The following is a 15,409-nucleotide window of genomic DNA, read 5'->3' on the forward strand; positions in this document are numbered from 1 at the left end:
CTAATGTTAGCTTTAAAAATGTTCCCACAATTACAAGAGACATCAATGAAAAAAATAAAACCAAAAAAAGGAGATTTAAATTTCATTTTAACTGTTTTATTTGAGATTCAATTGTTCTAGCTAGATCTGTTAGCTAGCTCTGTTAGCTAGGCCTGTTAGCTAGGTCTGTTAGCTGGGTCTGTTAGCTTTTTCTCAGCAATAGAAGCTAGATATTTAGCTGCTGTTACTGCTGACCAAGAGGACAAACTGACTGATGGAAAACAGTCCAAAGAATTAGTCTGATCCTGATAATATGAGGTAGAGTGAGACATTCAATCAAGGCTGACCATGTGATGAAAATATGGAAGACAGAAGAGAGGACATAGCTTCACTCTATATATTCTTTAGGAACACTGTTGGATGATGTTAATTCCAGCGTTTCATGGAATTCACTGGTTTCTTCTTCTACCAGCTAAAAATGTTCTGCTAACATGTTGTGGGACACAAGTTCCATCCATAATAACTATTATTTAAAATATTATGGTGATTAAAAAGAGGGAACTCCAGAATTATTTGGTATTTTAAAAAATATTTTCAAACATTCTTCAAATTTAAATGATGAGATTCAAATTCAAGCTTAAAAAAATGTCAGTTATTTCAGTGAAACACATTCACATGATGAGACTCAAGTTAAATTTTTAATTAAAGATTTTAGGTTGAATAATTTATGTGCAATATTTTAATTTCAAAAATAAAATATCAAGTGAACCTTTGTAATTTCGTCCGAATCGTAATCTTTTTTTGTTTTCAGTAATGTGTTGAAAAGTGCTTTCTTTTAGGCACTGCATCTCTAAGGCTATATGATTGAGTTTTTCTGAAGAATATTTAGCATTTTTAAAATCCTTTTTACATTTTTTTTCACTTAACATGTCACAGAGTTTGTGATAGTTGTTATATCTTCAGTGCCAATTTGTTCACTTTTTAAAGTACTTGGTAACTTTTAAATAGCTTCAAACATGTGTTTTAAGTTATTTAAATTTTAAAGTTAGCATTATTTTATTAGAATATGGAGTCGGTAATATCACTGTGATTAGCTTCAAATGGAAATAATGAATGAAGAGGTGGATGACGTTCATTCAACATCCACTTCTGCACAAATTCTGATGGATCCACAGGAGGTCGACCACAACACTGTTTTTCCAGGGGAAGTCATTGAATGGGTCTTGACAGAGACAGAACTTATTTCTCCCTGGAGCTTTTTTCTCTTTTTCCATTAGTTCTTCTGTCTCAACAGCTGGAAGGAATTTTTATGCATCCTCAAAGATCTCATCTTCAAAGACCTCCTCCTCCAAGACCTCGTCCTTAAAGACGTTGTGCTTAAAGACCTCGTCCTTAAAGACGTGCTTAAAGACCTCGTCCTTAAAGACGTTGTGCTTAAAGACCTCGTCCTTAAAGACGTTGTGCTTAAAGACCTCGTCCTTAAGGATGTTGCGCTTAAAGACCTTGTCCTTAAAGACGTTGCGCTTAAAGACCTCGTCCTTAAAGACGTTGCGCTTACAGGCCTCGTCCTTAAAGACGTTGCGCTTAAAGACCTCGTCCTTAATGACTTGGTCCTGGAAGACCTCTTCCTCCAGTGGAGCTTCGGTGGAGTGTTTCCCTTTCAGTGGCCCCTTGTTGCATCAGTCTACATTCGCCCTGCATTTTCTTCTGGAAGTCCTCCTGTTCAGCCACCAGACTTTTGAGACGTTTGTTCCAGTTCCTTTACCTGGTCGTCCCTGAGGGCTTTCTCCCTGAGGTGGTCAGCTTTGTCTTTGTTGAGTTTTTTCTCAAGCTGCTGTGCATTAATTCTTTCACTTTGGAGCTTGATGGTCATATTTGGAACTTGATTGTCCAACTTCTGGGCCTTGATCCTTTCTCTGTTGGACTCACCACAGAATCATTCATCTCGTCTATAAACTTCAAGTCATTTTCATTCTGCTGCACAGATGTGAACTCCAGCCCAGGAAGAAGTCTCCAATCAGGCTGAGGAACACAGCTCAAGAACCCCATCCAGTTCAGTTCAAAACACCAAACAAAGGAAGTAGGCAGTTTCAGAATAACAGATTAACAGCACACCCAAATAATCAGGCAGCTAAATTAAAGTAAAACAAGATAGAACGTCTAAAACAAACAGGACATAATACAGAATAGAACACTAAAGCTAATTCAAGCTAAAAGTAAACTTCACATGAAAGCAAATGTCTATAAAAGTGGGTTTTAAGAGGAGATTTAGAAGAATCGCTGCTGTAGTTCTGCTTTTTTTTTTTTTTTTTTTTTTAAGCAGCAGCAGCTCATGCACTATTCCTGGATACTAACCCTGCAGTTGGTATTTCTGATCCCAGACAGCTGCTCCTGATAATGGTTGTATAAACTCTGAGATCTACAACCATCATCATGTATCTGGAGATCAGAGGGAGAACTCAGATCTGTTCTCCGGCTGCTGAAGATCATCGTCATCATCATATTCTACTCATGCACAGCAGAACGTAAAGATCCTCAGAAACCTCCTCTTCCACTTGGAATTCTTCTTTTTCTTCTCACTGTCTTTTTCAGTTCTGGAGGCTCTTCTTCTTTTTCTTCTTCTTCTTCTTCTTCGTTTTCAGCAGGAGCCTCTTCTGCTGTGGTTTCTTCAGTCAAGGTCTCAGAAAATCTGGTTTCCGTCTCTGTTACCTGGTCGGTCTCAGAGACGTCCACTTCGTCTTCCTCTGTCTCTTCTTCAGATTCATCACTTTCATCTGAATCATCTGAAGACTCCAGTTGTGGATCCAGAAGGTCAGACGTTGGTCTGACCTTCTGGATCTTCTGCAGCAGCTGCTTTGAGTTGGAGACTCCGCAGATGTTCTGCAGGTTCTTCAGCTGCATTCAGGATCTCACAGCTTCTGTTCTCTGTCCCAACTCTTGATCTTGTTCCTCCAGCAGCTTCTTGCTGAGATCCTCCAGAGTCTCTGAAACATCTGGACCTTCTTCAGCTTGGTCCTGCTGCTGCTGCCTGGACAGCAGAGAGCTGGAGGGGATCTTCTCCAGCTCCTCTGAGGATTCCTCCATCTGCAGGACTTCAGAGTATTGGGTTAAAGCCTGCTGCAGCTGTTTCTGGGCCTCCAGATCCCTCTGGTGTTCCTCCTGCAGCTTGTCCTTCCAGGCATTGATCTGGCGGGTCATGGACTGCTGCTTGGTCTGGTACTGGTTCACCTGGAGCTTCAGGTCTGGTTTTATTTTCTGCTGAACCCTGAGACAGTCGCCGGCCTCCCTCAGCTTGTTCTGAGACTTGGCGAGCTTCATCCTCAGAGATCTCCTTGTCCCTCTGGTCCCTGGAGCACGTCCTCCATGGTCGCCGTCCTTCCGTTGAGGAAATCCAGGATGCCATTCAGGGTCTGGATTTGTAGATGGAGCTGAGCTTTTTCTGCTGATTTCCGAGCCCGGATCAGGTCCACTTTGTTCCGTTGGAGGCTCTTAGTAACCGACGCCTCCCAGCGTTCCATGTGCTTCTTCACTCCGGCTTCCACTGTCTATTGGCCTAAATTCGCTCCCATCTTGGTTCTGTGTGCCGACGGTCAGTACCGGCCCGGAAGCTTCAACCCTATTTCAGAACTTTTGGGGCACCTCAGTGGCATCATCAAGACACCTGCCCGGTTGGCATGGTGACAGTTTGAAAGTAAACAACCACTGAACAGCTCGAACATCAGTGTCGCCGATGAACCCCGTAGCTCTGGCAGATTCTACGGCAGAAACTTTGCTCGAATGTTAAACCAGTCACAAAGGTTTCAGTGTTATCCGTGTAAATCCCTGTTTTCGTGTCTGTTACAGTTTTAACGCAGTGGCAGTTTAAGTTTTATGAGTTTTTCCAAAGTTTGGAATTTTCCTCCAGCTGGAGTCTAGAGTGGCCGATTGACTAGAATTATTTTGTTGTTTTTAAAAATAAAGTGCAGTTTACCTTTTCTGACAAGTTTTAAGTGATTTTAGACGATTTTTAAATTCATTTTGGACAAATTTCATAATTTGTCCATAATCATTTAGCTCTTCAGATCTTTTGTATTTTACAATTTAACCATGAAGATGAATTAATTTATTACTGCAAGTTCACATAACGTTTAACAGTTTAACAAACAAAATGAATATATTACACGTATTTGGACTTTATCCATTAAAGGAGGTTATTTCCACTAAAACAAAATGCTTCAGTCTCAGATAAATGGGTGAAATGCTGCTTAGCAGCCTAGTGATTAGCTTTAGCTAGCCGTTAGCATCACAGTGACTCAGCACATTACTAACAAGACAGACTGGCCGTTAGCATCCTGCGTTAGCCGCTAGCATCCCCAGCTAGCAAAACTGTAATTTATGCTGTTTTGTTGTTAATTATCAACACTTTCTCCAAACATTTCTTGTAAAAAAAAATAAATAAAAATTTATACACATTTTTTCCTGCTTTTGTTAGTATTTTCTAATAATTAACTGGATTCTGTGCAGACTGACTTAATTTATGACCTCATTTAGTGATAATATGATGTCAGCAGCAGTAAACAGATGACATCAGAGTCTTATTTCTGCCTTTTGGCTAATTCGACACAATACCATCTGAACAAGGTATTTTGGGTTATATATCAATAAACATGACAGTGAATTGACATTTACTGGCCTTTTTCAAGTTTATTTTACAAATATTTGATGTAAAAATGCAGCCAAACTGTAATTTCTGCTGTCTTTAGAAGTGATTTAACTGTACTTTGTGTTTTTTCTCATTGTGTTGCTAAAAATGTTAATTATCAACACTTTTCTAAACCATCTCCAACAAAAACTGAAGCATTTTGAACTTTTTTCTTCATCTTATCACCATTTTCTAATAATGAAGTGGACTCTGTGCAGGTTGGTTCTGTGGTTATCAGATCTCAGCCTGACAACTCTGGTCTTCTTCCTGCTCCCAAACACAGCAGCTCCACTCTGTCCACACGTTTCCTGGTTCCTCCCCTTCAGATCTGCACTCTGAAGATGGGTGGAATCAACATGAAGTTGGGCTGAATGTGGATTTGGATATAATGACAAATCTTGGGCATTATATTGTTACCTAAACAGTCCTGAATTTTGGTACAACAACATCCCAACTCCCGTCTCAGGCTGTCGGTCCTCCAGAGTAGGAGTTTATCTGGACCACAGAGCAGGTATTCTGTCCTTCTACAGCGTCTCTGAAACCATGACTCTCCTCCACAGAGTCCAGACCACATTCACTGAGCTGCTACATGCTGGACTTTCCATTTACCACCATACAAGTGCTGAGCTGTGTAACGTGAAGTAGACGGAGGTAACTGAAGGTGCAGTGAGTCTGATTGTGTCTTTGATTCTTGGACTCATTTAGTCTCCATCATTGTTGCTCACAGCTCATTGTTGTTTCATTTCTACAGCACAGAGATCAGCTGCCAATCAAACAGTGAGTGTCAGCACTCCTTGATCTTCTCATTTCTTCTTCTGCTCATCTCTAACTTTCTTCCAACTTTCTTCACTAAAATCTGACTTTGATTTGTCTGGATGTTTCCAGCCCAGATGTAGTTTGTGCTGTCAGTCAGTAGGGAGGATTTATTCCGCAGGACCAACAAGTGGAAAATGTGATTTGATCCAGTTTGGGTGTGCAGACGTTTTGTTGAGTCCTGACACACATCAGACAGCAGATGTTGTATGGTTGTGGACTTGATGTTGATTTTCATGAAGGTGAAACTTCCCCATGAGGCTGTGGTGTTGGTTCAGTGTGGAAGCAGCAACACATTGAATCTGCTTTTAAAGCATCAGGACACAATAAGTCATGTTTGATGGAGGTTTCTGTTGTTTCTGACAAGTTTTCTGACTCGTCACTGAACCGCTGACTGATGCAGTTGTTACAGCTGAAATATTTAAACATCAACAGCAAACAGAAAATGTGCATCTGTGTCAGCTTCAGACAGGAAATCACTAAATTCGTGGTTTTATTTTGAACATTTTATTGTAAATATTTCCATGTTTTCACATTTCAGCTTCTCAGAAACTATTTTCCAATTTAAAATCTGCGTGGAAATGTAACAGGAAGGGACTTTAACCTTCGTGTTGTCCTGGTCCAGGTCAAAATTGATCCGTTTTAAAGTTTGAAAATGTGGGAAAAAAAAAATATATTTTCACAGTGTAACTTCTGATGTCCACATTTTCAACATTTCTGGGAAATCTTTGAACATTTTTTGGTGAAAAAAAGAAATGTTAAAAATGTTTCTTAGGAACATTCACAAAATAAATCAACCAAAATCCAGCGGAATTCGTTGGATTTTGGTTGATTTTTATGTAAATGTTCTTAAAGAAAATATCAGAAGTTTTACTGATTTATATGGAATCACTTTAGATATTTTTACGATTTTTTGGAAAGATTTTTACTGATTTCTTTGAAAATATTTACAAGAATTTTTTTTTTGCCAGATTTGGGGGATTTTTTTTTTTTTTAAATAAAAGCTTAAAGGGAAACTTTTAAGGAATTATTGGAATTTTCTTCCTGAAGGTTTTGCAAATTTCCAGAAATTTGGGGAATTTTTTTGCTGAATTTTTGGATTGTTTTCAGACAAGGAAACAATATTTTTTGGTGCCTGTAAATGAAGACAACAGGAGGGGTAAATTTGTTTTATTGTTTTCCTCTCATTTGAATTCATGTTTATTTAATCCTATGTTAGTGATGCATTTAAGGAACCAGCTGAGGTGATGGAAAACTCAGCTTTCTATTCCAATGTGCTTCATGTTTCTTTGACAGAGATATATGGACAGACTATGTTGTATTTGTGTTTTTTGCTTGTTTTTCTGGGGAAATGTGATCATGTTTTATTCCAGTCAGTTGTCATTTTATTCATCTTAGATGGTGATGTGTCATTTTGTTGGTTTGTTTTGTTTCCAGACTGTCGACAAACTTGTGATTCAGCTTCATGTTAATCTGCAAATAAGCGACAATAAAAGAACAGAACCTGGATTCTATCATTTCTGCTGATATCATACACTGAAATAAATATTCTGTCCCTAAGCTGGTAGCTTGTTTGCAGTCTGACAGTTTATCTCCTCAGAAAAGGTCCAGACATGAAGAATTCAACGTCAGCATGGTTGAAGTGCAGATTTCCACCTAACGTTTACCACAATTTACTGGAATGTTCTAACAGTTTGGTCAGGGGGCGGTGCGCCTACACCCTGCTCCTGCCTACTGCCCGGTGAGCATAGCAGCCGACCTCCGGTTCCTTCCCTGCAGGTGGCGGACCTACTGGGCAGTGGCCTCGTGTTTCTTCTTCAGGCTGAACCCAAATGAGCCCCAAGGGACCCCAAAGCTCGACCACCAGATGCGTTGTGACGAACTGCCCCCCTCAGGCCTGGGTCCAGGGGAAGGTCCCAGTATCCCTAACCAGGGCGAGGTAGCGGCTTCACCTAGCTCTGTTTTCATAGGAGTCTTCTGAATCACTCAGCCTGGTCCCTCCCTCAGGACCAGTTTGCCCTGGCAGACCCTACCAGGGGCTGTTGCCCCAGACAACAGAGCTCCCAGGATCACAGGGACGCTCAAACCCCTCCACCTCGATAAGGTGGCCATTCAACGGGGGGACAATAAAAAATGCTGTGATTTAACTGTAGTTTGTGTTTTTGTCTTGTTATGGAGCTACAAATGTTATGTGTTTTTAGACCATTTTTTCCACTAATATTGGACATCTTCTTAGTCATTTTGTTCAAGTTTCAAGTCACATTTGACAGGTTTCAAGTCATTTTGGAACATTTGAAGTCATTTTGGACATTTTTAAAATTTATTTGGAACAAATTTAGTCATTTCAGGCAAGTTTTAAGTGATTTTGGACCATTTTAAAATTTATTTTGGACAAGTTTAGTCATTTCTGACAAGTTGAGTGATTTTAGACAATTTTTTAATTCTATTTGGACAATTGTAGTCATTTCAGGAAAGTTATAACTGATTTTGGACCATTTAAAAATTAATTTTGGACAATTTTAGTCATTTCTGACAAGTTTTAAAGTGATTTTAGACCATCTTTAAAATTTTTTTGGACAAATTTAGTCAGTCAAATAATTTTATTCAAATTAAAAATTTTATTTTACATGTTATCTAAATTTTCAGCATTTAACCTCAATGAAAAAAATAGAATTTAATCCTAAATTAATTTTCTATAGTTTAACTTCAATAATAATATTTTTTAAATGTAATTTAAATCATGAATTGTTTAACTTTTTGAAATTGTCTGAATAAAATTCATTTTTAAAAACGTAATTCTTTAATTTAAATAATTAAAAAAAATAATTTGAATCATAGTTTAATTTGTATGGTTTAAATTTAATAATCATATTTTAAAAAAATAATTTGAATCAGAAACTGAATTTGCTTTAATTCAAATAATTTTATTCAAATGTAATTTTAAACAGAATTTAAATTTTCAGTGTTTAACTTCAATGAAAAAAAAAAATCATAAATGAATTTTGCATAGTTTAACTGGAATAATATTTTTAAAAATAATTTGAATCATAAATTGAATTTGCATTGCTTAACTAAAAAATTATAGTTTTAAAAATGAATTTTAATCAGACAATTTAATTTGCATTATTTGAAATCATTTTATTAATAATTTGAATCATAATTTAAATCTGCAAAGTTTGACTTAAATAATTGCAACAGAAATAGGATTTGAAACATAATTTAATCTTTTATGGTTAAACCTAGATAAATATATTTAAAAATATAATAAATCATAAATTCATCTGCATAGTTCAACTTGAATAACACTATTTTTCTAAAAATTATTTTAATCATGAATTGAATTGGCATTGCTCAACTTAAAGATTTTTAAAAATTAATTTTAATCAGACAATTTAATTAATAAATTTGAATGATTGCAATTTTAAAAAATGAAGTTGACACATAAAATCAAATTCCTAGCAGCATATATTTCTGTACTTTGTGATTCCAAACAAACAAATAAAGATGATTTCCAGTAAGTGGGTTGACATTTTGTAGTTTTTATTCCCCTTGTTTATACATCACCCCCTGAAAAGCATCTTTAAACAATACGAGTTAAACCAACATTTAAACAGACTGAACAGATGGACTGCAGTACGGACTGTTATTAGTAGAAAATGGAGCAAATTAACGGAGACACAAACTAATGGAGTTTATTTACTGATGAGAGGCTGGAGGTTTCATGCTAAGCTACGCTAACCGTCATCAAACGAGAGGAAAGAATGACGAGACTCTAGAGGAAAAGAAGGAAACTTTACGGGACACCGGCGGATATTAACAAGGAAAATTATACAAAATACTTTTTTTCACCTTTTTTTTTTTAGTAATTTAAGACGTTCGGGAAAAATATTCTTGATTTATTTGTTATGAAGATCTTAGAGGAGGTTGTAGAAGCGTTCTGCCCCAAAAATTCTACCGATATATGCTCACAGTCGCACCGAAGCAAAGAAATCAGCAAATAAATAGATTGAACTAATAAATTAAATGCCGCATGGGAACTGGATTAAATAAATAAATAGAAAAATTTATATTAAATACTGCATGGAAACTGGCTTTAATAAATGAATAAATAGGTAAATAAATACATAAATAGATAAATTAATAAATGACATGCTGCTATTTATTTATTTATTTATTTATTTAATAAATAAATAAATAGAAAAATTAATAAATTAAATACTGCATGAGAACTGGATTAAGTCCATAAGTAACCAGATAAATAAATAAAAACTGCATGGAAATTGCCTTTAATAAATGAATAAATAGGTAAATAAATAAATGAATTATATGAATTATGAGTTACATGTTGCTGTTTATTTATTTATTTAATCAATCAATCAATCAATAAATGGATAAATTAGTAAATTAAATGCTGCATGGGAACTGGATTAAATGAATAGATAAATGAATGAATGAATAAATAAATAACTGTATGGGAAATGTCTTTAATAAATTAATAAATAGATGAATTAATTCATTAATTAATTATATGCTACTATTTATTTATTTAATAAATAATTAGACAAATTAAAAAATTAAATACTACATGGGAATTGGATTTAATAAATTAATTAATAAATTAATTAATCAATTAAATACTGCATGGGAACTGGCTTTGATAAATAGATAAATAAATAGAAAAATAAATTAATTAAATGCTGGTATATATTTATTTATTTATTTGATAAATAAATAGAAAAATTAATAAATAAATTTTTTCTATTTATTTATTTAATAAATAATTAGGTAAATTAAAAATTAAATACTGCATGGGAACTGGCTTTAACAAATAAATAAATAGATAGATACAGAAATAAATAAATAACTGCATCGGAACTGGCTTCAATAAATGAATAAATAAATGAATAAGTGGATAAATAAATGAATGAATGGGGTAAATAAATAAAGGACCAGAGCTGGTTGGTTTTTCGTGCAGTCTAAGAATACATCTAAAAGTAAACGGCTCTAAACGCTTTTGTTTACACGCGTGTGATGATCTTTGTACAAATGCTGTCTGTCAGGTTTCTGCTGAGGAGGACGATGATGAAGCAGGAGGAGGACGAGGGTCCAGATCCTGCTGCATAGCTGTCTGCTGCCTTCAGGTGCTGCCTTCAGGTGCCGCCTTCAGGTGCCGCCTTCAGGCGCCACCTTCAGGTGCCCTCGTAGACTCTGGAAACGGCAGCTCTGTCTGGAGTCTCACTCTCAATAAAAAAATATCCTCTGGGCGAGCGGCTGGTCGGGTCGAGGGGCTCCGAGGGTTGCCATGGCGACGTGGCGGTGGCGTCACACCAGGTGGGGATCGTTGGCGGGGCTCACCGTGAAGCGCGATGATGTCACCGGACTGGCTCCGCCCACAGGTGACCTCGGCTTGATTGACAGGTCGTCTTTCCTCTTCGACTCTTTGCTCCTACCGTTTGGCCCTGAAGGACAAAAAACATCCAGAGTCACCGGATTCTGGACGCTTTACGAGTTTTTAAGAGATTTTCATCAAGTTTCAAGTATATTAGACCATTTTTTAAACTAATTTTGGATGAATTTAGTCATTTCAGACAAGTTTCAAATGGTTTTGGACCATTTTTTGCTTCATTTTGGACACATTTTGTCATTTCTGATGAGTTCTGATTCTGATGAGTAAGTGATTTTGGACCATTTTAAAATCCATTTTTAAATTCATTTCTGACAAGTTTAGTCATTTCTGACAAGTTTTAAATTATTTTAGGCCATCTTTAAATTCATTTTCGACAAATTTACTAATTTATGGCAATTTTTAAGTTATTTTAGAAAATTTTTTTCACAAATATTGGACAGATTCTGAGTAATTTTGGACATTTTCTTAGTCATTTTATTCAAGTTTCAAGTGATTTTGGAACATTTTAATTAATGTTGGATCATTTGAGTCATTTTGGACAGATTTAGTTATTTTAGGCCAGTTTTAAGTGATTTTGGACCATTTTTAAATCCATTTTAGAAGGATCCCAAGTAATTTTGGACATCTTAGTAATTTTGTTCAAGTTTCAAGTCACATCTGACAGGTTTCAAGTCATTTTGGAACATTTGAACAAATCTTGGATCATTTCTGAGTCTTTTTTGGACAAACTTAGTCATTTCTGACAAGTTTTAAATGATTTTGGACCATTTTAAAATTAATTTTCAACAAATTTAGTCATTTCTGATGAGTTTTTAGTGGTTTTAGACCATTTTTTCAGTATTGTTGGACAGATTCTGAGTAATTTTGGACATCATCTTAGTAATTTTGTTCAAATTTCAAGTCACTCTGGAACATTTTTTAATCCATTTTGGACAAATTTAGTCATTTCAGGCAAGTTTTTACTGATTTTAGATCTTTTTTTAGTAATATTGGACAGATTCTGAGTAATCTGGGATGTCTTCTTAGTCATTTTGTTCAGGTTTCAAGACATTTTGGAACATTTTACCAAATCTTGGATCACTTCTGAACATTTTGGACAATTTGAGTGATTTAGAACAAGTTTCAAGTTATTTTGGACATTTTTAATTTAATTTAGTAATTTGAGACGAGTTATAAATAATTATGGATAACTTTTTAATTCATTTTGGACAAACATAGACATTTCAGACAAGTTTTACGTGATTTTAGACCATTTTTTCACTATTATTGGACAGATCTGAGTAATTTTGGATGTCTTCTTAGTCATTTTGTTCAGGTTTCAAGTGATTTTGGAACATTTAAAAAATCCTGGGTCACTCCTGAATCATTTTTGGACAAATTTTGTTATTTTATGCCAGTTTTAAGTTATTGTGGACATTTTTTTAAAACTCATTTTGGACAAATTGGATCATTTGAGACAAGTTTTGATTTTGGACCATTTAATTTCCAGTTATTTTTGAGAGTTTGAGTAACTGCAGACAGATTTAAAATCATGTTGATTAAATGTCTAATTTTAGACAAATTGAGTCATCCTGGGCACATTTCAAGGCATTTTTGATGGTTTTTAACTCACTTTTCATTGACTCATAGTTTAAATGCAGTACTTTAACTATAATCAGAGTATTTCTATCAGACAGTACTCTGGAGCTTCATTCCTACAGTAAAACATTGGAGAGCATAAATAAACTAATAATCATCGTCTATTAATACGAGCACACTGAAGGCAGTTAAAAATAACTCAAAGGGAACTCAGCATCTCCTCGCAGCTTTAAAATTCAGCTGAAAAGGCGGCGAAGGATCGTGAAGGCTTCTAATTTTGGTGTTTCAGATTCTGAACCTTCATGAGAATAAAAATCCAGACGATGAGTTCAGAAAGTCTCGTTAAATGGCGGATTAACATCAGCGAGTTGACGGATAATTACAGCAGATTAACTTGACCCGGCCGGAGGTTTTTATTTCGGTTTGGTCACATTTCATTACGTCATCTTTGAGGTGACTGAAACCACACGGAGAGAAAACCAGAACAAACTGAAGAACGTTAACAAGACGTGTTGGTAGATCTGCAGCGTTCTGAGCTGAAGGATTAAAACTGATGCAGAATTCAAACGGCAGCAGGAGAAACACTCACACTGATCTAGAGTCACACTGAACACATTTCACAACATTCTGGGACATTTTTCAGTCCATCCATCATCTATATAGTACACCTTAATACTCATTAGGGTCACAGTTGGCTGGAGTCTATCCCAGCTGACTGAGGGTGAAGATTCACCTGGACAGGTAACAGTCTATCACAGGTTCACCTGGAACCTACCAGGAACCATCTAGGAACTACCCAGGAACCTATCAGGAACCATCTAGGAACCTACCAGGAACCATCTAGGAACTACCCAGGAACCTACCAGGAACCACCCAGGAACCTACCAGGAACCATCTAGGAACTACCCAGGAACCATCTAGGAACTACCCAGGAACCTACCAGGAACCATCCAGGAACTATCTAGGAACTACCCAGGAACCATTGAGGAACTACCCAGGAACCTACCAGGAACCATCTAGGAACTACCCAGGAACCTACCAGGAACCATCTAGGAACTACCTGGGAACCTACAAGGAAGTCCATCATTACTTCAACACATGAAGGTCAGGCCATCAGGAACATACATACTAATTTTAGACAAATTGTGTCATTCATGACAAATTTCAAGTGAGTTACTTTCGGAATTTCGTGTAATTTTGGAAAAGTTTCAAGTAAGTTTGAAGAATTCAAACTGCAATAAGTGGGGATTAGTTGGTTGTCAGATTTTATGATGTCATTCTCCAGTTTAAAGTAGACTGAATCTCTGAGAAGCGTTTCAGTCGCTGCAGATCCTTGTTTCTTGTTTGCATCTCGTGTTCATGATCTCACCGTGTAATTCCAGCTTGGTGCTCTTGACGGACACCGAGGCCGGACTGGTGGGCGTCGAGGAGCTCAACTTGTTGGTCGGAGTTTCCTGAAGCCGACAAACAGAGAATCAGACTTTCATCTCGTTCTGGTCGTTTGTGAATCAGCGACAGAGCGAACAGGAAGTACCTGATCGAAAAGGTAGATTGTGACATCATCAAAGAAAGACACATTCCTGCCCCGGTCCCTCTCCTGGTCCATCGCCTCCTTCGGGGACTTCAGCAGACTCCTCAGCCCGACTCGTTTGTCCACGTCTGTCTCCGTGATGACGATGACCCGGCGGGAGTTCTCGTCCTCCGGCTCGTCCTCGTCCTCGTCGTCGGGGTCGCTGCTCGACGACAGGCCTCTCCGCCGGCCGATCCGGTTCCCGATCGGACCGTCACCAAATCCTCCTTTCCCGGTCGGAGTGAGAGGAAGAGCGAGAGCCAGAGGAGGCAGAGCGAGAGAGAGACGAGCCAGCTTCGCTACAGGACGCAGGGAGGAAATAGAAAAGTTAGACATTTATTTTGGTTTTATATACAGTCCTGGTCATCATCATTGGCACCCATGAAATTTAAACACATAATGCAGAATGTCTCTTGAAAAAGTGAGGACTACAGACAACTCATGTTTGATACTGAACAGAAAATGATATAATAATAATTTAAAAAAGCAATAGAAGGAAAAAATAGAGAAATTGAAAGACTACACTGTGACATAGATATTAGCACCCTTTAAAAAAACCCATTTTGATTCAGATGCGATTAATCAGCAATTAGAATCACCTGGTGATAAACTGTCAGTGCCCACATGCCATAAATTACCCAATGAATGATGACTGCAATGTTTTAAAAAGCCACGTTATTCCCTGTTCCTTTGTCACCATGGTGAAGACAAGGGAGCTGTCTGAGGACATCAGAAGTCTTGTTATTAGAAAACACAAGTCTTCGAAAGGGTATAAGGCCATCTCCAAGGACAAAAGTGCGTAGTGTTATTAAGAAGTTTGCTAAGCATGGAACTGTCAAGAACCTGCCTGAACATGGGGGGAAGAGGAAAATTGATGAGAGAATTCTTCAAAGGTTGGCGCAAACTGTGGAAAAAAAACCCACATAAAACATCCAAAGAAAATTAAAATTACTCAGATTGTCCAAAATGACAAAAAAAATAATCTAAAAGGGTTTTAAAATGTGGTCCAAATAACTTGAATAAGTTTTTCTTTATAATTGTCTTAAAATGTCAAAAACCTGTTGAACTACACTCAAAATTTGTCCAGAATAACTTGAAACTTGTTTAAACAGACAAAAACATTTAGAAAATGACTCAAAAATTGTCCAAAATTTCTCAAAAATTGTTCAGAATGAATAAACAATGCTCAAAATTAAACAAACCTTGTCCAAAATGACACATTATTCAGCCAAATCACTTGAATATTGTCCAAACTTACTTAAAAAAATGCTGACCTGGAAAACAATCTGGGGTAATGGTTTCAACACGTACCATACGCCGCACACTAAACCAAGCAGGACTTCATGGTGAAGGCCAAGGAAGACTCCATTGATGAAGAAAA

At 36.8% G+C, this 15,409-nt stretch overlaps 1 protein-coding gene across 2 annotated transcripts in view; it reads right to left on the reverse strand.

The window, feature by feature from the left end:
• Positions 1-8,992: 8,992 nt before the first annotated feature.
• The window catches only part of lmtk3 (lemur tyrosine kinase 3), a 36,555-nt gene continuing 30,138 nt past the window's right edge, over positions 8,993-15,409 (reverse strand). For both annotated transcript variants that reach the window (XM_023271082.3, XM_023271083.3), the window contains exons 14-16: positions 13,993-14,327; positions 13,828-13,912; positions 8,993-10,932 (exon numbers count right to left, since the gene is read on the reverse strand). In XM_023271082.3, the coding sequence (XP_023126850.2) occupies positions 10,796-10,932; positions 13,828-13,912; positions 13,993-14,327 (557 nt within the window). In that variant the 3' untranslated portion in view covers positions 8,993-10,795. The remainder of the gene's footprint in view (positions 10,933-13,827; positions 13,913-13,992; positions 14,328-15,409) is intronic.

Source organism: Amphiprion ocellaris, chromosome 9 (assembly GCF_022539595.1).
Source record: "Amphiprion ocellaris isolate individual 3 ecotype Okinawa chromosome 9, ASM2253959v1, whole genome shotgun sequence".
Lineage (NCBI taxonomy): Eukaryota > Metazoa > Chordata > Actinopteri > Pomacentridae > Amphiprion > Amphiprion ocellaris.